This window comes from Phyllostomus discolor, chromosome 13 (genome assembly GCF_004126475.2).
Source record: "Phyllostomus discolor isolate MPI-MPIP mPhyDis1 chromosome 13, mPhyDis1.pri.v3, whole genome shotgun sequence".
Taxonomy (NCBI): domain Eukaryota; kingdom Metazoa; phylum Chordata; class Mammalia; order Chiroptera; family Phyllostomidae; genus Phyllostomus; species Phyllostomus discolor.
In genome coordinates, this window is record NC_040915.2 from 20,827,037 (window position 1) to 20,854,390 (window position 27,354).

General features: G+C 56.9%; 1 protein-coding gene across 1 annotated transcript; it reads right to left on the bottom strand.

Moving 5' to 3' along the window:
- Positions 1-55: 55 nt before the first annotated feature.
- Positions 56-27,264, bottom strand: CSF1R (colony stimulating factor 1 receptor). The gene is made up of 21 exons (XM_028527794.2): positions 27,042-27,264; positions 23,918-24,178; positions 23,216-23,500; positions 21,190-21,326; positions 20,337-20,496; positions 18,799-18,985; positions 16,067-16,182; positions 15,794-15,914; positions 15,520-15,710; positions 13,509-13,624; positions 7,833-7,959; positions 7,602-7,706; positions 7,022-7,132; positions 6,256-6,406; positions 4,131-4,216; positions 3,936-4,030; positions 2,927-3,049; positions 2,733-2,844; positions 2,044-2,143; positions 1,092-1,200; positions 56-993 (listed from the first exon to the last, which is right to left on the bottom strand). The coding sequence occupies exons 1-21, from the start codon at positions 27,088-27,090 to the stop codon at positions 832-834; spliced, it is 2,904 nt and encodes a 967-aa protein (XP_028383595.1). The 5' UTR covers positions 27,091-27,264; the 3' UTR covers positions 56-831.
- Between the last annotated feature and the right edge of the window lie 90 nt (positions 27,265-27,354).

The following is a 27,354-nucleotide window of genomic DNA, read 5'->3' on the forward strand; positions in this document are numbered from 1 at the left end:
AGAAAGCCCCAGGCAGTCCACAGGCCTTCGTGAGACGCAAAGAACCAGAGACCAGCTGTGTTAATGCTGTTAGTTTAATGCTGACAGGGACAACCCGCAGCGTGACTGTTAGTTGTGATGAGTCAGCTTGGGGAAGTGCGTGCCGTTTGCTTGGTGTGGCCAGCCACACGGGTAGAATGCCCAGACTTTTAGCTGCTCATTGTAGCAATGCCAGGTCCAGGGTGGGATGGGGCTGTGGAGGGAAAACCAGAGGGCAGGGAGCAGGAGGTACAAGTAGATGCTTACAGAGGAGCCAGCCTGCTCCAAAAGTCTCAGCCTCGTGCCACGGCTGAGCACCTGTCCGTTCTTGCTGCTCCATTTGGTTGGGGCGGGTGGGGCGGGGTGGAGGGGTGGCAGGTGGCTCACTCTACTCTCAGGCCCAGGAGTGTTGTTTTCTTAATGTTGGGACAGCTCCTGGGGACTTCCCAGGTGTGAAACCAGTCCATTGACACTGGGAGAGGCAGGGAGCAGGGGAGGGTTCCTGGAAATGGGAACAAGGTTAAGAGGCTGTGCCTCGAGTTGTCTGAGTTGGTGTAGCAAATGTATAGCCACAGCGTCGAGAACAGTGGGTGGGGAGGGGCTCAGCCCCAGCCCCTTTATGGCAGTGATGGCCCAGGTCCTGGAAGTGGGGTCCTCCAGGATCTCTCGTGGGTCCCACATCCTGGGTTTCAGAGCTGGGCCAGGCTGTTGAGGGAAAGGACGAGGGCAGAGTCCGTGTTCTCCCTGCGGGGCCCCACCCACAGAGGAGGTGACACTCAGAGGAGGCACGGGCAGTGCTGCCCTGCCGGCACTTCAGCAGAACTGGTAGTTGTTAGGCTGCAGCAAGGGCTGGGCCATGTCCCCCTGCTCACAGCAGGCTGGCGGCTCGCTAGAGCTCTCCTGCTCACTGCTGCCGCCACTGCTGCTGTCGCCGCCAGTGCTGTCGCCGCTGCCGCTGGAGAGGTTAGTATAGTCCTGAAGGAAGGAGAGGCCAGGGGACAGTCAGTGCTGATTGGTCGGGACCAGCCCGGCCTGCCATAGGCACCCCCAGCCCGAGGCCTGGCCACGCTCACCTGCACCCTGTCATCCTCTTGGGCCTGCTCCTGCAGGAGGAGGCAGATCTGTTGGAACGTGGGTCTGTGGGTGGGCTCCAGGGACCAGCATGCCTGCATGATGCTGTATCTGGGATGGGACAGAGGTTGCCTATGGGTCTGGGGGTCACTTCGAGTGCCCATCCCCAACGGAGTCCTGCCCAGCAGGGGTCCCGAAACCTAGTCAAGGTGAGCTCAGCACAAGACTTGGCTGAGCCCTTGGCGTATGTTATCTCGCTTCATCTTCCCGGTAGCCCTTGGAGAAAGGTGTTCTCATCACACCCACTGACGGCAGTGGGGAGAAACTCAGAGATGCTGTCTTGCTCAAGCTCCTAAAACAACACGGGGTACTCTTGCTCCCTGCAGGCAGGTTTGAGGGGTGGCCTGAGTGAGCAATGGACTGGCTACAGCAGGAGGCTAGAGTGGGGAGCGGGCTGCAGGGGCTGGAGAGCCAGCTGGGCAGCCCAGGCAGTGAGAATGGGGGGGGGGGGGGGGGGGGGGCCAGGGCACGGCACAGGGGAGGCTGTGTTGAGAGAGGGGCTGGAGAAAGGCAGTGGGTGATGTGGCGGCCTGCTGGCCTGAGGAGAGACGGGAAGGCAGGGGTCCGTGAGCAGCTCGCTCGTGGCAGGCTGGCTGCAGTGATCACCGGGACAGGAGACACAAGAGGCACCTCCTTGAGGTCACAACAGTCCGAGTTAAAGATCTGTCATCCAAGTTAGGGCTTGCCCAGTTAAGAGCCCTTTTCTCCGAGAACATCGCCTGTGCTGCCTGCCAAACTGGAGGTAACCGTGAACTCTGTAAAGGGGGCTTGTATTTAGGCCAGGTGGGGAGATGAAGCCCAGCCCTGGAACACCGTGGGCAGGGAAAGATGGTCACATGCCTTTCCGTCCCCTTAAACCAAAGTCAGGGTGCCCTCCCTCCCTGGGGCCCTTACATGTTCTTTGGAGCGAATGCAGGCTGGGCCATTTGATATCCATCCTTGACCAGTTTGTAGAACTTGTTGTTCACCAGGATGCCAGGGTAGGGGTTCAGCCCTGCAAAGGCCAAGGTGATAGCACGCTCAGTGCTCCCTTCCCCATCCCCACCCCATGCACATCCTGGCAAGGTTGGGGTTCCACAAAAGAACAGCAGCTCCTCTTAGTAAGTGCTGACTATGCACTGGGCCCTGCAGGTGGTTAGGTTCTAGGAAGTGGAGAGCTGTCCCCCAGCCTCATCATGCCACACAATGCTAGCCCAGGCTTTGGAATAAGAGGTTCTTTGAGGAGTGCACTGAAGGTCTTAGCCCAAGTCCCTGCACCCAGCACTCCAGAGGTAGGAGCCGTATCTTCAAGGATACACGTTTCAGACAACAAGGAGAAACAGCATTCTAGGGAGTAGCAACTGCACAAGCAGGGAGGGCGCAGCTGAGGGAATGCCTGTTGGGGCCAGGCTCTGCCCTGCCTACGCTGGAGCTGTGCCACTTGGTTTAAGACATTCTGCATATCCCTCCATTCTCGCCAGCCCTTGCTCTGCCCTGGGCACCAAACATCCATGACTTAGCATCCTCCCTGAGTTATAAGACACCGCAGGAAACCAAACACAAGTCAGCCCCCAGGCTGAGCCTGCACCAGGCCAGCTGCTCACCAAGTGAGAAGATCTCCCAGAGGAGGATGCCGTAGGACCAGACGTCACTCTGAACTGTGTAGACGCAGTCGAAGATGCTTTCTGGAGCCATCCACTTCACGGGCAGGCGGGCCTGGCAGAGCAGACCCCAGTCACCTTGGTCCCCAGCTCTCCACCCTCGTCCCCAGCCTGCTCCATGCCCTCCCAGCACTCACATTGCCCTTGACGATGTAATTGGAGTCATTCATGATGTCTCTGGCCAGCCCAAAGTCCCCAATCTTGGCCACACGGCCGCTGGTCAGCAGCACATTCCGGGCTGCCACATCTCGGTGAATGCACTGAGGGGAAGTGGGTCAGGGTTAGTCCCAGCCCCTCCCTACCTGAGCCCAGTGTTCAAAAGCAGCAGCCAGGGCCCCAGAAGGCCTCAGAGGTCCTTCATGAGGGAGTGGGCATCAGTTCTTTTGAACCTGACTCCTGTCCCTGCCTCCTCAGGGCCCAGGGAGGGGCTGAAAAATTTAAAGCGGTCAGACAATGCAATGTCTAGAAACCACCCTCCCTCTGGCCCTTCAGCCCCAGCAGCAGCTGGCTTAGAGCAGGTGCTCTGCTCGGGCCCTGAAGCGGGGAGTCCTGACTCTGAGCGTCTCAGGCCCACAGTCAGCTTCTAATGGCAGCTGCCCTAGCAGGGCCCTACCGTGCCAGGCCCTTCCCTAAGCGTCTGCACACATTCTAACCCTGTAATGGTGCCCACTTTTATCAACACAGAGACTACGACTCAGAATTTCAAAAGTGCTCAAAGTCACGCAGCAAGTGGCAGAGGCAGCAGTCAAACCAGACCCCTAAGTTGCGTGCCAAGGAGGACGGTCACCAATCCTGCTCCCGGGCACCTCTTCCTGGGCGAGTGTGTCATACCCATCATCTCACCGCTAAAGGAGATCCCATCATCATCCCCACGAGACCTTGCACTTCACACCATTGATGCAACTTGTCTTGTTCACACAGCCTGCTGCCCCCCGGGGCCTCCTGGCGGGACTCGTGCAACTTTCTCCCACCCCCTCCTAAAGCTCTTTTTGAGGCTGCAGCCCATTTGCTTCCTGGCACTCTTGGCTCTACTCTCACCCCCTCCTGCTCCCTTTCCTCCCCTTCATCCTTCCTCCAGCTTCATGGGGGTTCAGCAGACCCCCACTCTTCCAGGTGACTACATGGGGGACCTGGTTCCCGACTCACATTCTTGGAAGTGAGGAAGGCCATGCCCTGGGCCACCTGGATCGAGAAGTGAAGCAGGTCCTGCAGCTCCAGCGGCCACTCATCCTTGTCCGCATCTGGTGTGGGGAGAGGCATCAGGGCAGCCCGCCACACCCCTGCCCTGCCCTGCCCTTCCCAGCCCCCAGCAGCCCCTCTCCATTCCCCCTGCCTCCTCACCTTGCTCCGAGGAGTCACTTGAAGAAGTGGAGACAGGCCTCATCTCCACGTAGGTGTCCACTCCCTGGCTGGAGAAGCCACTGTCCCTACGTAGGAGAGAGGCCCTAGGGCCAGTCAGTCCCCATCCCCACTGCCCAGCTCAGGCCTTGGCCTCCAGCCACTCAGCAGGGAAGGGAGGGAACTTGGAGTCAACTTGAACCTCTTGATAAGAAACCCCCTGCCATCTTCAGTCTAAGTGACCGTTAATCTCTGGCTGACCAGCGAGGGAGCTGATAACCTGTTCTCTGTGGGCAGCTCTGCCTGTTAGAAAGCTCTTCACGCTCTATAACACCAGCCTGCCCCCAGGATTTTCCTCTTCCTGGTCCTTGCTCTGCCCTCGAGGGCTGCAGAGAAGTAAGTGGGCCCCCTGTTCCCCATAACAGCCCTGCAGGGGTCTGAGCACATTCTAGGGCCCCTTCTTCCAGCCCTCTCTTGTCTGGACAGTGGCTCGCTCTTGTGGCTTCACATTAACACCATCTGGGGAGCTTTAAACACGCCACATGCCTAGACCACTTCAGAAACTCAAGGGGCAGAACTCAGTCACACGATGTTTCATTCTCTGCCGGCAACCAAGTCCAGTGTGCGGCCAGAGGGCAGACCCACTGGTCTAGAGAAGTGCTTCTGAATTCACGTTCACATGCATAGGCTCACCTGGGGAATCTCATGTGCATGCAGTTGTGATTCAGTAGGTCTGGGTGGGCCTGAGGCTGTGTGTGTATTTCTAACAGCTCTCTTGTGATGCGTGTGAGGCCATGCTTTGGGCGGCAGGCAGGTTTGAGAAGTGCTGCTTTAGAATGAACGGCCACTACTGCTTCTGATACTCCAACCACATGAGCTCTGGGCCACGCACCCACCTGCCCCCCTGCAATTCAGATGTGCACCTTGACAATGTCCATACTCACGTGTTCCCAAAGAGAGAACCTAGTGTTTCATTTATGGGCTGACCATGGCAAAACCATCCCCTCCCTCGGTCTAGGGACTGTATTCCTATTAATATAACCTGGGATCACATTGGCAGGATTGGTTCACATGCCATTTTCTCTTTAAACCACCCCACTCCATGGGTCCTTTTCCCACCTGCAGATTTGAGGATGGGAGCTAATACTTGACTTTGGTTCTCCAAATTGATTTGATCTGGCCTGAGGTTCCAGCCTGCAGAGGCCTGATGTCAGAGGCGAGTCAGAATTAGAAGAGGAAGTAGGTGGATCCCGCCAGCCCCCACATTCCAGAACACGGGATGGAAAGACACAGCCTCCTTCCCCTCCTGCCTCCCCGGGCTTAGCAGCTGACAGTGGCTAGAACAAGGGACCCTTCTTTTTCTGATTCTGTTCCAGCACCCGGTAGCCTGGCCCCAGGACTGAGACTTCCAGAGGAACACTGGACCAGGAGTCAAAAGAGCAGTGTGTAGCCCCGGCTCCGCCCCTAGCTCATGTGTGACATGAAACTGGCCACTTCCTCTCTCTGGTTCCCCATGCGGCTCTGTCCATCTGCTTCCGCGTGGCTTCCAGGAATCCCAGCGTTACAGAACAAAAGGGAAGGAAGGACCATGAAGGTTCATCTCCCGGTGGCTCACCTGGTAAACTGAGACCCAGCAGGGACCTGGCTGTCATACTGTTTTTCCCCCCTTCACCCAACAGCCCACAGACCACCCCCACTTCTTCCTGGAGATGTGCAGACCTGACACTGGCTACTCCGAAATGCAGCAGGTCCGCAGCAGCCCCCCCCCCCAACCCCGGCAGCACATGCTGTGGGTGAAACAGGGTGATGACCCCCAACAGCTGCCCGCCCCTGTCTAGGGCCCCGAACAGTCTTGGTTGATCTTTTATATACATTAAAGTGAGGACTTCATGACCATCTGTCTCCACCAGACTACAAGCTGCCCATCTTTGCCTTAGTATTTCCAGGACATAGTAGATGTTCAGATACTTGTTGGATGAAGAGAATGATTCGAAAAACTGAGCCACGTGTCCCCCCACGGCGCAGATGGGGATGGGAAGGCCACAACCCCGAGCTAGCTTTGGGGACAGACTTGGGGCCCCGCCTCCCAGGTGCAGCCTCCTCCCTGTTCTTGGCATAGAAATGCTACCTGTGGGTGTATTTCTTCTCCAGGTGGATGTTCTTGTAGCCGGGATCCTGGCCTGGACTCAGGCTGGGCCCCAGCATGGCCTCGGCCTTCTTCCGCAGAAAGTTGAGCAGGTCACCATAGCAACAGTACTCAGTGATGACCAGGACAGGACCTAAAGAGCCAAGAGAGTGGGGGGAGTGTACCCCTTAACCCACTCCCCATGTGAACAGGAATGTGGAGTAGGGGCCATGAGGCACCCTGTTGGGACCTAAGAGCCCCATCTGTCTAAAGCAGAGGAATCTGCCCCCCACAGTCCCCCCCCCCGCCACTAAAAAAAAACTGTAGCTAAAGGATTCTTTCCCCAAAGGAAATCTATGTCAGCTTCATACAGACCAAAGGTCCAAGTTTCTATAGAAAAGAGTGGGGTGGACTTGTGGTCCCAACAGGCCCTAGGGCACCCTGTGGACAACATGGTGAGTGTCCAAGTGTCTTTGGGTGGAGACCTCACTCCAGACCCACAGGATCAGATGCCTAGAGCAGTCTGCCCTGGTAGGTCCCTCTCCAGGTGACTGACTGACTCCCACTGGCATCTGAGAGCCACTGCTCGGAGCCCCAGAACTGTCTGCACCCACTAGCAGTTTGACCAGTCCAGGTGTCTGGAATTGAAGGGACCTGAGACAGGTCCTACCTTCATGTGGAGGAGATTGGGAAGTGGAAGTGTCCAGCGCTCCAGACACCTGAGAGGCCCCAAGGCCACGTGCCCCCATGCCCGCCAGCGCGCCCTTACCTCCATGGGTGCAGGCTCCCAGAAGGTTGACTATGTTCTCGTGCTGGCCCAGATGACTCATGATCTTCAGCTCCGACATGAGGGCCTCCTTCTCGTCGGCGTGAGCTGTGGCTGAGGGAGGGACCGCAGGCCCCACAGATGGGGAGAGAGCAGGAGGACATGGAAAGCCACGCACACAGATAAAAGACACCCGGGGAACAGCAGGGGTAGCCAAGGCAATCAGGGACGGAAAAAGGGAGAAGAAAAAATGCAGATACACAGAGGGGAGGTAGGCAGAGAGAGAGGAGAGATGGCCAGTCACTGAGCTGGTCTCAGGTGGCAGGAAGCCAGGCTGTGACCCAGGGTGGCATTTGTGTACCCCAGCTCAGCCAGAAGCCCCTCCACACCGAGGAGCTAGGGTGGGCTGGCAGCTCACAAAGGGATCCAGGCATCCACACCACCAATCCCAGGCTCTGTCCCCCAGGCTCTGACAGGCCAAAAATGGGGGAGATGCCTCTTGTGACAACAGGGCAGGTCCTCCCTAGCATGCACCACGCCCACCAACTCCCCCAAATTCCCCAGGCCCCCTCCTCTCACTTACACTTCAGCATCTTCACAGCCACCTTCAGGACAGCATCTTCCTTGCCCAGACCAAAGGCTGTGGCCTCTACCACCTTCCCAAAGGCGCCAGCTCCAAGGGTCTTACCTGCCGAACACAGAGGCTCCTTCGGTCCCTGGGCATTAAAGGGCCCTTTCTCTAAGGGTCACTGGGTCCCTGCAGCCCATGCTGCCCTGTGACGGGAGGACCTGGTGGGCTGAGACCCCATCTCACCGAACTGCAGGTTGTTTCGGGGGAACTCCCACTGCTCGTTGTAGGGCAGCTGAGTGGGATCAATGAACGTGTAATTGTTGCCCTCGTAGCTCTCAATGATCTTCCAGCGCACCTGATACTTGGGCTTCTGCAGAGGCAGAGGGAGGAAGCATGTGGCAGCCTAGCCTGGCAGGGTCTTGGGTCTCAGTCTGGTCCCTGAGGGCAGGGGAAGTGGACAGTCTCATGGCCCTCGGCAGGGGGAGGCGGCCGTGTCTCCTTATGCCATGGTGTTGAGAGTCCAGCCCCTTCCTGGCTTGGCCTCAGCATGTGACCGTCCCTTCTGCAGACCTCAGGTGCCCTGCTTATGTATTCAAAGACTTGGACGGGGCCACCTGCAAGGGCCTGGCTGGCTCTGGCAGTTTGGGTAATTCCATCCGTCCTCTGATCCAAATATTGTCTGTTTTTCTTTTCCACTGCAGTGAGACACACATAACATGAGGTTTATCGTCTCAGCCACTCTGAGTGTGCAGTGGGTGGTGTTGAGTACATTTGCATTCTTGTGCAACCAACATCCAGACCCTTCAACTTGCAAACTGAAACTCCATGCCCCTGAAACAGCTGGCCATTCCCACTTCCCCCCAAACCCCTGGCCACCACCCCACTTGCCTCATGAATCCAGCTACTCATATAAGTAGGGCCCTGCAGTATGAGTGCTTTCGTGACTGGCTTATTTCACTTAGCATACAGTCGTCAAGGTTCGTCCATATTGTAGCATGGGACAGAATTTCCTTCCTTTTTGAAGCTAAATGATATTCCCTTCCAACACTTCTCTGAGCACCTCTCTGCGCCAGGCACGGTTCACGCAGACTTGAACAAGACGAAGTCCCGGCCCCACGGGGTCTGCATGCCAAAGGCTAAGAGAGGCATTTCTCTCAAATAAGTAAACAGACTTATGGGTAATGGGATAGAGTGATGGCTACCACTGAAGGGAAGTCGGGGAAGGCCCCGAGAAGCTGAGAAGGAGTGTGTGACCATGGGAAGGAGCACTTTGCAAGCTCAGTGAACAGAGATGTATGTGCAGGCCTGGTGGGGGACGTAATTGGCCGGGGCGGTCCTGGCAGGTTTGAGTGACTGCAAGGTGGGTGTGGCTTGAGGGGAGCCTCGGAGCTTCCTGAGTCAGGAAGGTCTTGTGGGCTGTGAGAAGAGGCTCTGCCCCCCAGGCAGTGAGTGTCTGGAGCACCTGCGTTCTTTCCCCAGCTTTACATGCTCTTACCAACCACCAGCTGGGGCAGAGCCTGGGGAAACATCTGGGGATGAGGAGCGGTGGCCTCTCTCTCCTGCCCAGGACGGCAGCTGTTGGGGGTTAGGGGTGCAGGGGAGGGGGGATGGGGGAGCGGAGGGGTGGGGGGGGCGTAGGAGCCATCCTGCCAGCTGCCCATGAGAAGTGCTGATGGAAGATGCATTGGGGGAACGTAAAAGTTGGGTGGGCAGGGGCGGTGGAGGACACCAAGGCCTTGGGTCAGCAGCCCAACTCTCTTTCCTGTCGGTGACCTTGGGGACTGGCTGACCTGTGCTTTGCAGCTGGGCTCCTTCATGGGCACCCAGCTTGGGGGAACAGCAGGGTGTAGGAGTGGGAGTTGGGGAGGAGGGTGGCCTGTGGCTGGGAGTCCCACTGGGTTAAGAGACAGGACTCCAGATAGCCATGGGGAAGAACTTCCAACAGGTGGTAGTTTGGGGGAAAAGAGTGCATTTAGGGGTAGGGGGGAGCTTCTGCACTCTGCTTGGGCTGGGAGACTACAGGTGAGCTGCAACACCCAGGTCGGGGCTGGGGAGGGAAGTCTGACATGGGACAGAGAACGATCTTTCTTTTTCTTTCTTTCTTTCTTTCTTTCTTTCTTTCTTTCTTTCTTTCTTTCTTTCTTCCTTCCTTCCTTCCTTCCTTCCTTCCTTCCTTCCTTCCTTCCTTCCTTCCTTCCTTCCTTCTTTCTTTCTTTCCCTCCTTCCCTCCCTCCCTCCCTCCCTCCCTCCTTTCCTCCCTTCCTTCCTCTCAGAAAAAGAGACATCAATTTGTTGATCCACTTATTTATGCATTCACTGGTTGGTTTTTGAATGTGCCCTCACTAGGGATCCAACCTGCAACCCTGGCATATCAGGTCGACACACTAACCAACTGAGAGCTATTTATTTGGTCAGGGCAAGGAGGGACTTTGAGTCTCAGAGGATTCAAGCCCTGAATATGGTGCCTTTCCAGCCCAAAAGACAGAGACGGAGCCAGGAGGGGATTCTTTGGCCCCCACCCCCCAGGCCACTTCCATCTCCAGGAGCTCCTGTGGCCGAGGCCTGTTTGTCTCCTCACCACTTCTCCTTCCTCTGTCTCCTGCAGTGAGCCTGAGTCAGACTCCTGCGCCCCCGCTCGCCGCCTCCCCGGCAGACAGGGAACACAGGAGAAAGGGACTGGGCGGGTGGAAGGAGGGAGAGGTTATCTGGCTGGAACCTCAGGCCTCCAGGTGCCAGACTCTACACCTGGAGCAGAAGGCCGCTGTCTCCAGCCTGCCGCAGGCACCTTTGCGCCTCTTCCAGGCCCCCAGCTCAGCGCCTACACCACCCAGCCTCTGCCTTCCCTGGAAAGGGCTCCCCTATCCTCCCTGGGGCTTCGACCCAGAGGCCCCTCCTCTGAAGGAGAACCCTTACAGGAAGGCCGATTTCCCCAGTGATGCTAGTGGTGATTATAAGGACAGCAGCAAGCACTTCTCCGCACTTCCTGTGGCTGGGATGCTGGGCTGCACGCTCATGGTGCGTCATCTCATGAAGTCCTCACCACAGGCCCAGGACCTGTGCCCTCCCCACGCTTTACCCCAACTTCCCCTTGTCAACCAAGGTGGGCGGGAAACATCAAAGTCCATGCGGCCCTCCGACTGGGCCTGCTGGGCTCTGGGAGGTGGATGTCCCCTGTCTCAGGGAGGCAGAGGCCCCAACATCCCCACAGATGCCTCCGGCACCCTCTTGTCCATCCCCACTTGGTCCCTGGACCCCCCAGCCCAGTTCTGACTCCCAGAATCCTGGCCTCTCCAGTGGCCCCGCCATCCCCTGCCTTATCCTTTCCTCCTGGTGCCCCTCCTCCTTCCTGCCTGCTGACTCCAGCCATTTCTCTTCCCCCTCAGCCCCCTGCCACCCTGTGGTCTCTGGGGCAAGAAAGGCGATGACTCAGCCTGAGGCAAAAACAACCCTTCCCCCAGATGGGGCCACCTTCAACCCAGGTCTAGGCCGTGGGGCCTGGCCAGGCTCAGTCTCCAGGGGAGGGGCGAGTCTCAGAGCTCGCGGGGGGAGGGGCGGAGGAGAATTGGACTACAGGCCCTGAGACAGGGGCATGACCATTTTGATCCCTCGAGGTCTTGTCCTGTGGGATATCCTCCTTCTCTCGGCCTCTAGAGGGCTCAGGGGGCAGTTGGATTTCCTGGCTGGGAAAGGAGTGGAGTGGGGCTGGGAGCACATGTTCCGAAAATGGTCCCGTGGAGAGAGGGTAAGGGGTCCCTAGACCACAGCTGGCCAAGGGGGCGGCAGCCTGAGGCAGAGCGGGCTGGAGGGGGAACTGGGCACTTCTCCGGAACCTCTGCAGGCTGTCCTGGGCCCAGGAGGCCGCTCTGTGGGGCGCTGGGCGGCAGCTCTGAGCTCCATATAAGGAAGAACTTAGTGAGTCGGAGCTGCTCCGAGGAGGAACGGGTGGCCCCAAGAGCGATGAGGTCCTGTCGCTGGAGGTGGGTGAAGGGCCCAACACCACTTTGGGCGTGTAGGCAAGGAGATGCCTCACCTCAGACACCCCTCCGCTCCCATGGTGCACGAGCTAACCTGGGCTCCCGGTCAGCTTCCCCCGGGACGAGGGCGTGCAGCCTCCACTCTGAGCGTGTCTGTGCCCAGCTCCCTGTGGAGCCCTCCGCCTGCCTTATGTCGCCATTCCTTAAGGCGGCCTGGCGGGGCAGCTGCCATTATTACCCCATCTGACAGACGGAGGAAGCAGGGTCCTAGAGACACCAGTTTTCCCAGAGTCCCTTAGCTGGAGGCGGGCGGAAGGAGGCTCGGACCCGGATCCACCTAACTCACAACCCTTGGCCCTTAAACCAGACCGTCAGTAGGCTCATGGACCATCAGAGAAAGAAGGCTATTCGAGGCCACGAGTCCCATGGTACAAGTGGGGAAACTGAGGCCCAGAGAGGGCAGCGAGTCAGCGAGGGCAAATGGCAAAAGTGTCAGGGATGGGCCCAGATCCCCAAAGTCTTGACTTGGGGCCCTGGTCCCTTGGGGGTTCTACTCCAGGCGGGGTGCCGGCATGAGCATAGAGAGCCAGACCCCTGGGGTCCTGGGTGCCCCCACATCCCATCCACCCGTCCTATCACTTCAAGTCCTCTTCTCACGCTAAAAACCCCCAGGGAGGTGTGGGGAAGACACTGCTCACCCCTAAATCACATCCCTACCCTGTTCGAGCCCACTGGCAGCCCTGAGCCTACAGGCTGGGGTCCAACCCCTCAGGTCCCCAACCTGCCCCATCTGCCTCCTCTCCTAGGTGCCGCTACTTCCAGAACTCACCTGGGTCCTCCCCCACCCTTTACACACATCTCCCCCAGAGACCCCTTCCCGAGTCTGGTCTCTCCTGGCTGCATCCTCCAAGGCCATCCCACCGTGCCAAGCCACCTCCTCCAAGCAGCCTCCCTTCCCCACCAGCGGAAGAGATCCCTCTGCTGCTGGCCCCCACAGCCCTCTGGCCTGGGTCCATCAGCGCCTGATGGCACTGGGCACCACTTTTGTGTAGGGGGACACCTAGGCCCAAGGTAGAGGCTGCAGATCTGGTGTGGGGGGTGCCCAGAACCCTTGGGCAGGTTCTCCAACCTTCCTGAGCCTCAGTTTCCTTATCGTAAAGTGCTGACCGCTGTAGTCCCTGCCTCAGGTTGTCGTGAGGATAAAATAAGGTGATTCAATGTTTGGCATTGTGGCTAAATCCTCGGCTTTTTTAAAAGCCAGCCTCTGCACTGACCCGCTGTCGACCAAGGCAACTGTCTCAACCTTTCGGAACCAAAGCTTCCAACTCTGTAAAACGGGGTTAGTGATACTCTACGTATCAGGGCATTGAGTGAGAGGATGCAGGCAACACAATTTATAAAAAAAAGCCCCTAAAACCGCTATTACAGATTGCGCATGCATAGTGACAGGCAGCTCAATACTGTCAACGTGTAATAAACGGTGTCTTTGAGCAATAATATTAAATAACAAAGAGGCTGATGATGGTCAGGCCTTCCTCCTCCACTAGAACGCCCACCGCCCGAGGGTGAGACGCAGGCCTGGCCGGGGCTGTCCTCTCCGTGCACCTATGAGCCCCTGGCTGGGACAGGACCCCATGCTTCTGCCCCCCCAGAACCCGCTCCTCTCCCTAGAGCTTCTTTTACCCTCGCTTTTCTGGTCGGTTGATTATCAACCGTGTCCTGCGCTGGACAGCGAACCCTGTGAGGGCCGAGCCTCAGATGCTCTGAGTTTTGGCCCCCCTAGGACCTAGCCCGCACTGGCATACCGTAGGTGCCCACTAAAGAGCCATTGGCTGAATGACTGGCTAAAAATGCTGGGGGCGGAAGGGGGAACCGCGTGGCCTGGCGGTGCTATTGCCAGGGTCCAGCGCCATGGGCCCGGCTGTCCCGCCCTGCCCAGGCTCACCTGCTTGTACTTGTACAGAAGCAGCAAGAGCAGCAGCAGCAGCGAGACCATGAGGGATATGCAGGCCACCAGCACAGGCGTGAAGAGGGGCTCATCAGGGAGCTGTTTGGAGAATCCTGGAAGGGGGGGTTGCAGAGGAGTGAGCGGGAGACCGGCCTCTGGGACCCGGCCCCCACTGAGAATTGGCCAGTGCATTGCTGTGAACACAGCCGGCACCCAGTAAATGCTTTGAGTGAAGTGTCCTCACACCCGGAAGCCCCCAGAGCCTCAGGGAGCCTTCCGCAGACCCTCCCCCAGGCAGGAGCAGGGAGGGCAGACCCTTCAGCTCTGCTCAGATGCAGCTGCAAGCCCTGCCTGAGTCACGGCCTTTGGGGGAGCCCCACAGGGCACACAGCACCACCCTGCCAGGGCAGGGAGCCCTCTGCAGCAACCTGGCCTGCTGCCCAGCCTCGCCTTGTGCACGCCCGCCGTGACCGGCTCACCACCTACACTGTCGGGCAGCTCTAATGGAAGAGTCTTCTACACATTAGATGGGAACCCGCTTCCCTGGCTGTTCCCTGCTGTTTCCGTGGGCGCCCTTTGGAACCACGCGGCCCTTCCGAGGTGCCAAAAGCCAGGCTCATGGCCCTAGGTCTCCTCCTCCCAGGTCACTTACCCTAGTTCTCTGCACACATTTTGAAAGACAATTTACATCACCTTGCCCAGATCAACAGCGTGGGTCTGAGGCCAAATCTCACCTCTGCTATTTAGGAGGTGTGTGACATTGAACTTGCAACTTCTCCCTAAGCTTGAGGCTCATCATCTCCAAAGTCAAAGGAAAATAGCACTAGCCTCCTAGGGAGGTACCAGTTCATTGAGACCGTGGCCGGCACAGTGAGGCCGACAGTAGCCACAGCCACTGCCACTGCCCGTGCGGTGGGGCCCTGGCCCGTGCGGTGGGGCCCTGGCAGCAGTCGCTCCAGGGCCAGCAGCTGGGGCACCTGAGGGGGCACCTCTGAGCCAGGCAGAGGCTCCTGCTCTGTCCTCTCCAGGCCCAGGGAGCCTTGCTAGGCCTGGCACATGGGGGCGCTAACACCTGCTTGTGGGGAGTCTGAGGGCGCTGTGGGCCTCTGCACAGCACCAGAGAGCACAGAATCGGGGAGCTACCCACGTAGAGCTTTTGTGTGACACAGAGAAAGGCACCCCTTCCTCTCCACAGACGCAGCCTGCGCCAGTGCCCTGGGCTGGACAGGGGTCCCCGAATGGATGGGATAGTGTCTCTGGCAGGAGGGGGCTCAGGGAGGGGGGAAGAAGGCCGCCAAGGCTGGCCCCGGGGTGGGCTCGGGCCACGTGCACTTGCTGTTGCCCACCCCTCGCCAGACTCTGAGCTCCAGGGAGGCAGCTCCCCTGCATTGAGGGGGTGCCTGGGACACAGCAGGTGCCAAACATATACCGTATTTTGCCATGCATAATGCGCACCCACGTTTTTGGCCCAAACTTTCAGGACAAAAAATTTTCATGTAATTTTTAAATTTATTTATATTGAAATACTTGTTTTTGTACTATAAAGGAATTTTAGCATTTATTTTTGAACATATTTGGTATACTTTTGATGCATAAGCATAAATGAAAGAATTAAAAACATTGATATAGATACGGAATTAGTACTACCCATGTATGATGCACATCCTTATTTTTCCCTCAAAAATTTGGGGAAAAGTGCACATTATACACGGCAAAATGCGGTACTTGTGAATTAATGCATGAGTTCAAGTGCAGGGTAGGAGCAGAGGGGCCAGTGAGGCTCCCAGCTGCTCTCTCTCTGGACATGCCCGGGTCCCCTCCACTCTCATCTGCTGTCTCTGGTTCTGAGGGTTCCAGACTCCCCCATCTGGCTGCTCCGGGAGACCTTTGCTCTGGAGGAGCCTGGAGTGGGACCTACGGAGGTGGGACTTGGTTCAGCTGGGACAAGCTCCATGGTGGAACTCTGGGCGCCTCCCATCCCAGCCTGGAGGGGAGGACAGAGGCTCACCCACGGAGATGGGCTGGAAGGTGGAGGAGCTGTTCCCCGCGCTGTTGTAGGCCCTGCACTCGTACGTCTTGTTGTGTTCCAAGGTGTCCATGGCCCACAGGCTCTGGACAGTCACCCTGTGGAAGGGCTGCCGGCTCAGGACCTTGGGGTGTGGGTCTTCAGAGACCAGCAGCACTTGGGCCTCATCACATCTAGAAAGAGCAGAATGTGCTTCAGAGTTTCAGGGTGCCCAGCCCTTCATTCCCGGTGAGGAAGGGGACAGGAGGCTGCTCACCTGTCAGTATGGCCCCTGCACTCTACCCACGTCACGTTGGGCTGGGGGTACCCAGAGGCCTCACAGAGCACGGCTTCAGAGCCATTGACGAAGTTCCATGTGATCCTCACCTCTGGGGGGTCTGAGGAGGAAAGGGGGAGCGGCAGAGGGAGGGATCAGCCCCGAGGCCCAAGTGCCCTCGCCTGACCGCCTCACCCTGAGCTTCCCATCCCCCACCCTCTCCCAGCCTGTCTCTCCGTGACTCCACGCCCACAACCCCCCTCCATCACTCACATCGAAGGGTGAGCTCGAAGGTCAGGGTACTCTCGCTTCCGGCGTTTCTGGCCGTTAGGGAGTAGAGGCCGGCCTCCGAGGGCTTTAGGCGAGGCAGGGAGAGTGTGGAGGTGTACCTGCACGGGAGGGGCAGGACGTCTGTGGTGAGCCCGGACTCGGTCCCCACCGGAACGGCGGGCCCAGGCAGCCGCCCCAACAGGCTTTGCTTTGTTTTTAGTAAAGTGTCCAAGGCACAAAGGCCTTGATGGAGCCAGGAACCCAGGCAGGGTGCCAATGAGACATGGGAAAACCACCAACCCGATTTCCCCAACTGGCTCTCTCATCTGTAGAGCAGTTTTGTTCTGAGGTTTGGTGGAGGTGAGGTCGGTAAAGTGCAGACCCTGGGAGGCACATCGCAGGCCCCACTGCATGTAGCTGCTTCCACCACCATCGCTAGGCTAAGCCAACGCTCGCACCCAGGTCAGCTGCCATCCCTATAGTGCCAACCTCACCCGGAGGGTCTACGAGAGGAATGAGAAGCAGGATGTGGCCATGGGGCTACAGAGACCAGGGGTCGAGTCCTGGTGCTACCAGTGCTCAGCTGTGCGACCTTAGACAAAGGCTGAACCTCTCTGATTCTTCTCTTCCTTCTCTGCAAGGGCGACACTGGTGGAAACTAATTCACAGACTTGGCCTGAGGATTGAAGGGCTATGTATTCAGAGTGCTTGACACAGTAGCACGCAATTTAATGGTGCCCTTTGTTACAGAAGTGGCTGGAAGCAAACGCAAGCAAGTTACCCTCAGCCAATCCCAGATCACTGTTTATTCTTTTCTTACTCTCTATTTGAAAATTTATCCATAAAGCGCATGTATTGTTTAGGTAGTGAAAACGTTTTTAAAAAATAAACGCTAGCCGCCCTGGCAGGCACAGCTCACTTGTTTGGAGCATCAGCCCCTGAACCAAAAGGCCGTTCGATTCCTGATCCAGGCACAGGCCTGGGTTGCAGGGCAGGTCCCTGGCTGGGGTGCTTATAAGAGGCAACCGATCAATGTTTCTGTCTAGCATCGACGTTTCTCTCCCTCCCTTCCCCTCTCTCTGAAATCAATAAGCATGTCCTCAGATGAGGATAAGAAAGCAATAATAGCACATTACCAGCCCTTCTTTGGAAGAGGTCTGCAGCCAGCACGGGCCTGAAACGCACAGTGTTCGGAGGGTGGTCTCCGTCACACCTTTGGCGTGCAGAACCTCTTGTCCCCTCTCCACGCATCAGTTGTTGTAACAACTAACATTTACCTCTTGAACTGAAAGAATTCAGCTTCTGGGGTGACTCTGAGTCACCGTGATGAGCACACCCATCACGTGAGCTAAGTTTGGTGGCGGTGCGGTGGACAGGCATGGGTGCCTCACGGTGACTGGCCCTGGATGACTGTGTTTAGGGGGCTCTCCCTGGCTCCTTTCTGCAGTGTCCCTGTTGCTTATGGACCCCCCAAATCTGTCCATAAATCCCCTCTCAGGAGCCTGCAGGATCCAGGTCCAGAACTTGTGCTTTAGGTGAGAGGAAGCTGGAAGTTCTGGCCAGAAAGGATAATGGAACTGGGAGCAGGAAGATGAGGACAAGGGAATGCCTTGCAGATCATGGCTGACAAGCAAGAGTCCAGGGGCCGGGGAGGTCTGTCTGGGCTTCAGGAGTTGGAAAGAGAACCCCAGCGAGCTCAAGATCAGGAAGGTGTCTGAGGGAGTGACCTGGCCCAGGGCTAACAGACAGGTCTGCCCCCACGAGCCAGTTACAATGGGGACACTGTCTGGAGACTGTGCTGAGGAGGACTCTGAGGCTGCACCTCAACTCTGCAGAACGCAGTTCAGGGATATCGGTCCTGGCGGAGGGCAAGGAGCAGGGGACGTTACACACACACACACACACACACACACACGCACACCATGCACTTGTTGTTCTTCATCTAACTGTACGCAGTCCTGCAAACAGATCAGGGTAGAGCAACTATTGTTCTAACCCCCTTGTTGTTCAAGAGTATCTGAGTTCCCCGTAGGGAGGAAACACCCTTGTTTAGAAAGCTACCTGGTTGGACCGCTTTGGATGGGAAAATAAAACCTTGAGGACATAGTCCACAAGTAAGAAGACAGAAAAAACAGATTCCTAAAATGCTGTGCATGCGGGAAAACAGGATTCTGAGAGAAGATGTCCTCAGATGGCATTTTATGGGAAAAGTTTGAGCCTGGTGAAGAGTGACCGGTGAGAAATTCTCCAGGCTGGGTGACCACAGGCAGTCAAAGAATTTTTAGATGTATCTGTAATTGGGTGCTGTGAATTCCCTCCATCCCACCCCCAAGCCCATGTCAGTGGCAGACACCCTGGGCCATCACTGTTAGCAATGTGTCTAGGAGTGGAAATCACAGGCATTGTTTTCTGCATTTGGATTGGACACAGAAGAGGAGAATGGATGATACTGAGAGTTCTTGGATAACCATGAAGATGCACACCCCCAAGAAATGGTAGAATTCTTGAGGGCATTTCCCAAGGACTTGGGACCAAGGGGGATGCAAATCTGATCTAAACCTCAGACACAGATGACTGAGGTCAGGGTCCACACAGTCAGGGAAAGTGAGACCTGGAGAGGGAAAGGGACTCACTCCAGGTCACACAGCAAGGTTGAGACATGACCCAAGTGTCCTCCCAGCCGAAGCATCCCCATCCGGCTGTGGGGCTTGCAGGTGGGAGCTGGGAGTTGGTACCTGTATGTACCCTTGACGGTGACAAACTTGAGCTTGGGCTGGTGGTCCGAGAAGGGTCCCCCATAGGTCCAGTTCAAGCCTTGTAGGTCCGGGTAGGCCTCCACTATGACTTGGAGGTTGAGCTTCTTACCCAGGGCCACCTCCTGGAGGAGGTTCTGCTCAGAGGTCAAGTTCACGTAGGCATGCTCTGGAAAGCCAAAGAGAGGTCTGGCATTAGTGGGATGGTATCCTGGTTTGTTTGTTCCTTTTGTCACCTACCCATTGATCCGGTCATTCAGCTGGACCCTCCTGTGTGCCTGCAATGTGCCAGGACCACAGTCCCCAACCCTAGCCAGTGCTTGGCCTCTGACACCTCTCTTCCCACCATCCACCACAGAAGCCAGGGCTCCAAACTCTTCTCCTCACTGAGTCCCTGGGAGAACGTGGGAAAATTCCTACCCTCCTTGATGCCTTTGCCTCCTTATTTGCATAATTAAGAGGTTGAATATATCTGTGGTTATAACCTTTTGAAAAAATATTTAGCAGTAAAAAAAGTCTGTTTTTTCTTTCTCCCATTCCCCCATCCGCTTCTCCTTCTTCTGATAATAGCTCAGTCAATGTGGCTTCCACATCCACAGCTAAAGTGGGCATGTGACTCAGGCCAACCAATCAGAATAATGCATCCCATTTGGACCAGTGATTGGTTTGGGGTAGGCATGTGCGTCCATGAGCCCTAACATTTATTTCCATGACTTTCTGTTGGGAATCTGGGAAAAGAGAAGACCTTATTCCACTGGGGTTATCATCCCTGGTACTGCTAAGGGTTCCACAAAATGTATAGCTGAGAGTTGTGAAAGAACAATTCTTGTTCACATGACCTGAACACCTAGATCCAACTGTACTTGAAGCTCACATCCATGGGCTTTTTAGCAATAAGGCCAATAAAATACTCTTTTGATTAGGCTAGTTCATGTTAGTTTCTTTTACCTATACCCGAAAGAGGCATAACTAGTTTCTTCTCATTAAATCTTGCATAAATTAAAATCAAGCTACTCTGGGGGTCTGAGGAGGAAAGAAAGCAGAAGAGGGAGGGAGTACCAGAAGCTCAGCATTCCCAGGACACCCCATACCTCACCCATGATCGCACTAGGTGAGCATTGTCTGTTCACATGTTTACATTTCATGAGTGTCCAAGGAAGGAAGGAAGGAAGGAAGGGAGGGAGGGAGGGAGGGAGGGAGTGAGGGAGGGAGGAAGGGAGGAAGGAAGGAAGGAGTAAAGTCCAGTAAGGAGCTGCTAGATATCGATCCCCAAACAAAACAAAACAATGCTTAACAGAAATGTGGCAATGCACTGTAAGAGCTCCAGGAGGGACAGTGGGGCTCTGGGAAGGCTCCCCCAGACTTGGCTCCCTAGCCAGGCCTAGGATAAGGGGATTCTAGCAGAGGCATTTTTAACAGTGTCTTCTTCTCTGCCATCAGCTCCCTCCGTCTCAGTCCCCTTATGTACCTCCCTCACCCCAGGATCCCAGCCAACCCTCCCCCGCCATCCTGATGCTCACCTACCACCAGGAAGACCATGGAGGTGGAGTTGATGCCCTGGCTGTTGGTGGCCATGCAGGAGTAGTTGCCAGCATCCTGGAAGCCTACTTGAATCAAGTTGAGGGTCAGGACTTTGTGGTAGCGGCCGTCATGGAAGTCAACATCTACAGGGATTTCGAGCTGCAGCCAGAAGAAATGGAAATGGTATATATACCAAGGTTGTTTAGGGACTACAAAGATCTGGGTTGAAATCCTCATCCTTTATCGATTATTATCTTCTTTCCTTGGGCAAAGGTCTGGTCTCTGGGCCTCAGTTTCTCCACCTGTAAAACTGGACTAACACCGGCCCCCTGCTCCTAGGGCTGCAGTGAAGAGTGAATGAGATGCTGCGTGCCAAGGGCTGTGCCTGGCACACAGTAGGCATGGTGGGAGGGCACGGGGCTCTCAGAAGTAGCCTAATTTCCTCCTGGGAGTGCTCCGCCTTTCTCCCGCTCTCCCAAAGAAGTCTTTCTGAAATAGCACTTATATATATCTCTGGGCTTCAAAGGGGGCCTATGAACCCCTTGCTAAGTCAGAAGTGAGCTGACAGCTGGTGCTTGTCTATAGGCTTGGGCAAAGGTCATGGGTCAAGGGGATAGAGTACCACCTCCCCTACCCACCCCCATAAGCTTCAGTGGCATGAGCCTAAACCCTGGATTTTGAGCAGCTACTGACTGCCAGTGAGCCCCTGAGTGAGTCCACTTTCCTCTCTGGACCTGGACCGTGCCCTCGGCCTGGAGAGCCAGCTACAGTGGGGCTGGGGGCTCCACCTGCAGGGTCTGATGTAGTGGGAAGATGGGCAGATGTCACCCTGCTGTCTCCCTGGTGACTGACCTTGGTGTTTCCTCTTTGGAGGATGAGTTCAAAGTCCACCTCAATATCGCTGGCTGAGCACTCAATCCGGGCAGCCTCTCCTCGAATCCGCACTAGCTCTGAAGGCTCCAGCGTCACAGGTGGGGGCCCTAGGATAACTGAGGCCAGGGGAAGGGACCCATGAACATCCAGGCCAGAGCTATTGCTCTGCTCCCTGCCATGGGCCAGGGCCCCCCACCGCATTCCCATCCCAGATCCCGGGAGGCACCCTTGATGCTTCGATCCCAGGGGAGTAAGTCTTGCCTCCTAAATAAACCTTGAAAAATCAACTTCCTGCCATCATGCCCCCTCCGCACAGTCTCACTGCCACTCTCTGCTCTGGACCCCTGCAACAGCCCCTGGAAGGCCTCCCTGCTTCCTCTCTGATCCCTCTAATACCCGGATTCCTCACAGCAGCCAAAGTGAGCTCGCTTAAGAAGGGAGATTGGGTCCTAGCTAGTGTGGCTCAGTGGACTGAGTGCCGGCCTGAGAACCAAAGGGTTACTGGTTCGATTCCCACTCGGGGCACATGCCTGGGTTGCAGGCCAGGTCCCTAGTAGTAGGTGCTCAAGAATCAACCACACATTGATGTTTCTCTCCCTCTCTCTCTTCTTCCCTTCCCCTCTCTGGAAATAAATAAATAAAATATTTAAAACTTTTTAAAAAGGGGAAATTAGATCATGCCTTTCTCCTGTGCCAATACCCAGTGGCTTCCCGTCACTTTCTCAGAATAAAAGTCTAAGTCTCCCCACATCCCCAGGCCCTGACCACCCGACCCCCACCACCTTACACCCACTGCACTGCAGCCACTTTGGCCCTCCCGCCGTGCGCTCACACCTCCCTCCTGGGACGCTCCGTCTCCCACACTTTGAATGAGTACCTGCTCTCTCCCTTCAGATCCTTAGCTCGAACATTCCTCAGAGAAGACTTCTGTGACCAGTTAGCCTCACTGTCTCCCCCCCCCCGCCCCCACCCCGCAGAGCGCACACATCCAGCTTTCTCTGGCGGGGTTTCTTATTTATCCCAGCTGGTCCCCAGCCACTAGCCCAGTGCCTGACATGTGGTAGGCACTGAATTAATATCTGTGTCTGTTGCTGTTGTTGAAAGATGAACTAATCCAGTTTCCCAAGGTCCAGAGACACTAAAGGACACATCCAAGGTCACTGAAAGTGTCATGACAGAGCCAGGGTCCAGGACAGCCCAGGCTCTGCAAGATGAAGTTTAGCAAAGGGCCCTAATGACTTCCTCTACCCACCAGGGGGGTCCTTTGACTTCCTGGGCACATTCTGTGGCCTCAAGCCCAGAGACCTGATTCCTGTCTCAAGCCCAGGTGCTGAGCCTGGGGCCTCCTTATTCACATCAGTCCTTCCAGACCCTGGCATCCCATCTACAAGCCCAGCAGGGGCAAGAGGGGAAAGGAGTGAGCTGCACCACCTCTGCCCCCAGCCCGTCCCCCCAGCTCAAGCTGTGCCGCTTGCCCACCACCACCTCCCTGCCACGTGGTTCACCACCCCACCTTCACGGGCCCCGGGCCCAACACCAGGCCGGCACCAAGTGGGAAACCCAGGTCTGAGGGTGTGGGAGAGCTTCGGGCCCTCCTTCCGTTCCTGGAACATGGGAGCCTGCTCCCACCTGTTTCCTCTGCTGAAGTATATCTCTGAGGGCCACCTCCCTCTCATCACGCACATTTCCACTCAAAGAGTGTCCCCCCACACTTTATTCCGTCACCTCATGTAATGGTTTTCCTAGCACGTTTCATGATCTGAGCTGACTCTGCCCATTCAGTCATTACTTCAATGTGGTCTGTCTCCCTCCCCGACATACCTTGCTTGTCTTGTCCCAGTCGATGCCCCATAGGTGACTGGGGTACGATTGGAAGGAAGAAATCAAAGGAGGGGGCACGTATTACCTCCCTTCAGGGCCGGACCCAGCCGCCGCTAGCTTGGCTGCCAGCTCTCCGCCCCTGCCCTCCACACCTGGCCTGCCCCACCTTGCCTCACACACACACCTTTCTTCACGTTAAGACGGATGCTGAGTGATGTCACAGTCGTGCCGCCTACTTGAACGCGGCATTGGTAATCATAACGGTCAGTGAACTTGGCCTTGTGGATCGTGAAGCCGCGCCGGGGTGAGAAGGAGTACTTGGTTTTGTTTGAGACAGGCCGTTTACGCACTCGCTGCAGCGAGACACCCGGCTCCAGCGCGGGGTCAGTGAGCAGGCAGGGCAGCACCGCGTCCTGGCCCTCTAACACCGTCACTTCCTCGGCCAGCAGGTTCCAGGGCCGGGCAGGATCTGAGGTCCAGGGGGATACAGGGTTACAACTGCCCTCCCTCTCCCAGGCCAAGTGGTCTCTGGACATTGGTGACAGGAAGGCTCAGAGATGTGGATCATTTGCCTGAGGTCACACGACACCAGGGAAGCTCAGCTGATGCTTCAGAGTGGGGCCTTTGGAGCCAAGTCCAGCCCTACTGCTTGATGCTGTGGGATCTTGAGCAAATTACTCAACCCCTCTGAGACTCTGAAAAATGCATGTAACTATGGAACCAACCTCACGGGGTCCTTGCGAGGGTTGTATTACACTGGAAGCACTGCCATAGGTCCTTGTCCACGGCAGGCACTCCAGAAATGTGGGGCTGCTTTTTTATGATTGGGACTGTTAAGGCCCAGCCCTCTGCCCATTCCTCTTGAGAGTGGGCCCAGAGTCCTCACCTTTGACGTAGAGGTGGATGCTGGCGCTGCCCCTCAGGGGGTCTCCGGGCTCAGTGCAGCTATAGGTCCCTGTGTTTCTGAAAGTGGCGTTTCTCGTGATCAGGATGCTGCCAGAGACATCGGGCTCCAGAGTCCAGAAGGGGAAGGAGGTGGGGCCGTCCCATTCCACGCTGTCATTGCCCATGCATCGCAGGGCCACCGTCGTGCCTGATGTCACAACCAGCTCATTGACATTGGGCTCTATCACCGGGATCCCTTGAGCTGGTGGAGAGAAGACAGCAGACAGAAGTGAGGCCCGAGGTGACGCTCCCTGGGCTATTCCCTGCCTCTGAGATGGGTGTCCCCCTGGCAGGGGTGGTACTGGTGCTCAGGGTCCACTGTGACTTGCAAAATGACCTTGAACAAGCCCTGCCCCTCTCTGGGCATTTGCTCAGCCCCCACCCCAAATCTGTTCGGGGATGGACTGACGTCTCCGGCCTCTCTTGGTCTTTCTCCCAGCCGCTGCCCCCCGGGGGTTCCCAGGTGTGACTGCATCCTTCTCCCCAGGAGTAGATTTCTTCTGCCTCCCGAAGCGGGCTGCAGACTTAGCGCCAAATCAGGGCATGGCTCAAAGCAGGGGCTCAAACACAGGAAGGAGGAGACAGATGAATGAAGTTCACGGCCAAGTCCTCTCACTTAGTCCATATGGGGATGAAGGAGAGGAGTCGGATCTTGGCTCAGCAGGATTAAAAGGTTCTAAATCTTCTGTCGTGCCCACTCCCACCACTGGTCTGCAGCACAGTGGAATGGGTCAGAGGCTCTGTGCCTCAGTTTCCCCACCTGTAAAACGGGGACAATAATTGTACCCATTTATGGGGATGTCAGGAGGTTTAAATGCATGGGGAGCCTTTCGAATGTCACCTGTCACCAAATAACACTACGAGTGAGCCATTACACGTATTATCTAGTCCACCCCCACATCCCAGCGCCTCCATGTTTACGGTTCTGCCGATCTCTTTTAAGGAACATTTTCTTGAAGGAGAAAAGAGAACTTAAAACCCGTATCGGGCCCTCCGGGAAGAAGGCCCGTTGCCTCTGCAGGGTCAGCATTTCTCCCGGGCCTAAAATAGGGGCACAGGAGGGAAGTGAGAGCCGATGTGAGGCCTTGGAGGGGCCGCCGGGCGCACTGGCCCGGCAGGCGGAAACACATTGCCGGCGCCCGGCCCGGCCCCCAGTTTCCGCCCTGCCTGCGGCCCTTCTCCCTGGGATGCTCTCACTTCTGCTTCCTGGCCCTCCTAGCCACTGTCCCCTCTCTGGGGGAGAGACTCAGGAGAGGCAATGCCACCTGCTGGGCATCAGGACGCCCCAGGCTTTGGGGCCGGCTCTGCCGCTGACCCCCTGGCGAGGGCAACCCCTTGGCTCCGAGGGTGGGACCATGGATGCCCAGCCCTGAGGACATCAGGGCTTCTCCACCATCCTGCACACAAGCCCCTTACGCGACTCTGTCCATCTCTGCCCCCACCTTTGACCCTCGACTCAGAAAGATGTTCTCTGTCAAATGACTTTGGGAAGGCTTTCAGTTATGGTTCGGTTTTGTGCCCACCAGAGGTGTGTGGCCCCTCTGTCTGAGCTTCTGATCAACACAAAGGGCCGGGTGAACTGGCGGGTGCTGCCGAGGCATAGCTCTCCTGTGCCCTGTGACCACCGGGGAGGGGCAACGGCGTTCCTGGCGGCTGTCTGCCCCAGTCCAGCGGCAGCGACGCAGGCCCTGGGCCTGGGCTGTGGGGTTGTACCATGTGCCTCTGAAACCTGGTTTGTCTTACAGGCCAGGTAGGTGCCGTCGGCTCTCCAACCCGGGGGGATTCTTGGCTCCAGCAAGAGCCCCTGCCCTGGGCCAGGCTTCCATTGCTGCATTTCTGACCTTTGTGGGTCAGAGCCTGTGGCTGCAACACCTGTGATCTCAGATTCTGTGTTTCCCTTCCGCACCCATCTGGTCCCACAGGCATCTCTCCCGCCCCCTCCCCTGCCCAGTCCCTCCAGTCCATGCAGTGGCCTCCTGGAAATGTGGTCACAGAGAGGCATCTGTGCTGTGTTGTCCGGCCTGGATGTCCCAGATATTCAGGCAGAACAAAGCCGATACCCTCAGTTTCCGCCCCCACTTTCCCTCCGGCGGCTTGACTGGCAGGAAGGGCAGGCCTGCTCAGGCCCGGTCCTCCCCCGGGCTGGAGGCTGGGGCATGGTGGACACGGACTGAGGCGCCCTTCTGCACCCGTCCAGGTTTCACCCTCTCATCTCAGCTCCCGACTCTCCCCGTACCCCAGGCCTCCCTTCTGCCCACTTACCCGACAGACCCCTTCGTCACCAGCTCCCGGGATCTCCCTCCAGCTTGGCTCCTCTCCCCCAGGACACACACACGGCACACAGAGGCCCGGGACACAGCCCCTCCTCAGCCCTGGGTCTTAGCAAGCTTCTCCTCCTCTCGGGTGCTACGACCCTGTCCCCCAACTCCCTTACAGCAGCCCCCCACTCACTCGCCTCTTATCACTCCTTCTGACCCTTTACCCAAGCCTCCCAAGGAAGGACTGCTGCCCCTTTGGGCCTTTCCAACTCAGGTCCTGCCTACAGTCAGTGCACCGCAGGCTGGCAGAGCTGGCGGAGCCCCCAGGGGCTCTCTCGTGTTGGTCTGGACCAGCGGCCCTGGCCTCTCTCAGGAGCTTGTTAGAAATGCAGAGTCTCAGGTCGCACCTGAAACCTACTGAGTCCGAACCTGCATTGTAACAAGAACTCCCGGTAATTTGTATGCAGTCAAGTTTGCAAGGCTTTGCTTTCGTCCAGCTCATCACTGCCCCCAACACCTGCCATTGAACAGATGTGGTCACTGAAGCCTTGAGAGCATCAGGAGCTCGTTCAGGACGCACAGTTTGTCAGCTGAGCTGGGACTGACCCGCAGCCTGGCCAGGCTGCTTCCAGCCCTTCACCACCTCTCCGAAACTAATAGCCGCACACCTGCTGTCCAGGCCAGGGAGATGGAAGCGCAGAGAGTGGGTACATCCGGTGAGGGGCTGGGGTTTACAGAAAGTCCTGACGCAGGGGCCCCCGTCCCACCACCCCCACCGCTACCCAGGGCCCTCGGTTCTGCTCTTACCATGCCAAGCTGTGGCCACCAGCAAGGTCAGCAGAGGCCCGGGGCCCATGGCTTCTGTGGAGAGGCGACAGCCTGATGCAGGGCTTCGGGGAGGGCAGGCACTGGGCTCCCAGCTGCCCGCACCGCGGGGACCAGGAATGCTGGCTGGACACGCTCCTCTGCACTCCACCCGCTATTTGTCTTGTTTCCCTCTTCTTCCTCCACCTCCTCCTCCTTGGGCTGATCCCCTTCTTCCCCTTTTAGCAGGGCAAGACAACCACAGAATTTGGAAATCTTGGGTCTTCAGAAGAAAACAAAGCCATGACCTCCAAGG

Coding starts and splice junctions, on each gene's coding strand:
- CSF1R (XM_028527794.2), bottom strand. CDS start 27,090: ATGGGCCCCGGGCCTCTGCTGACCTTGCTGGTGGCCACAGCTTGGCAT. Junction 24,179..27,041: donor GGTGGCCACAGCTTGGCATG/GTAAGAGCAGAA, acceptor TCTCTCCACCAG/CTCAAGGGATCCCGGTGATA. Junction 15,915..16,066: donor CTTCGAGCTCACCCTTCGAT/GTGAGTGATGGA, acceptor TTTCCTCCTCAG/ACCCCCCAGAGGTGAGGATC.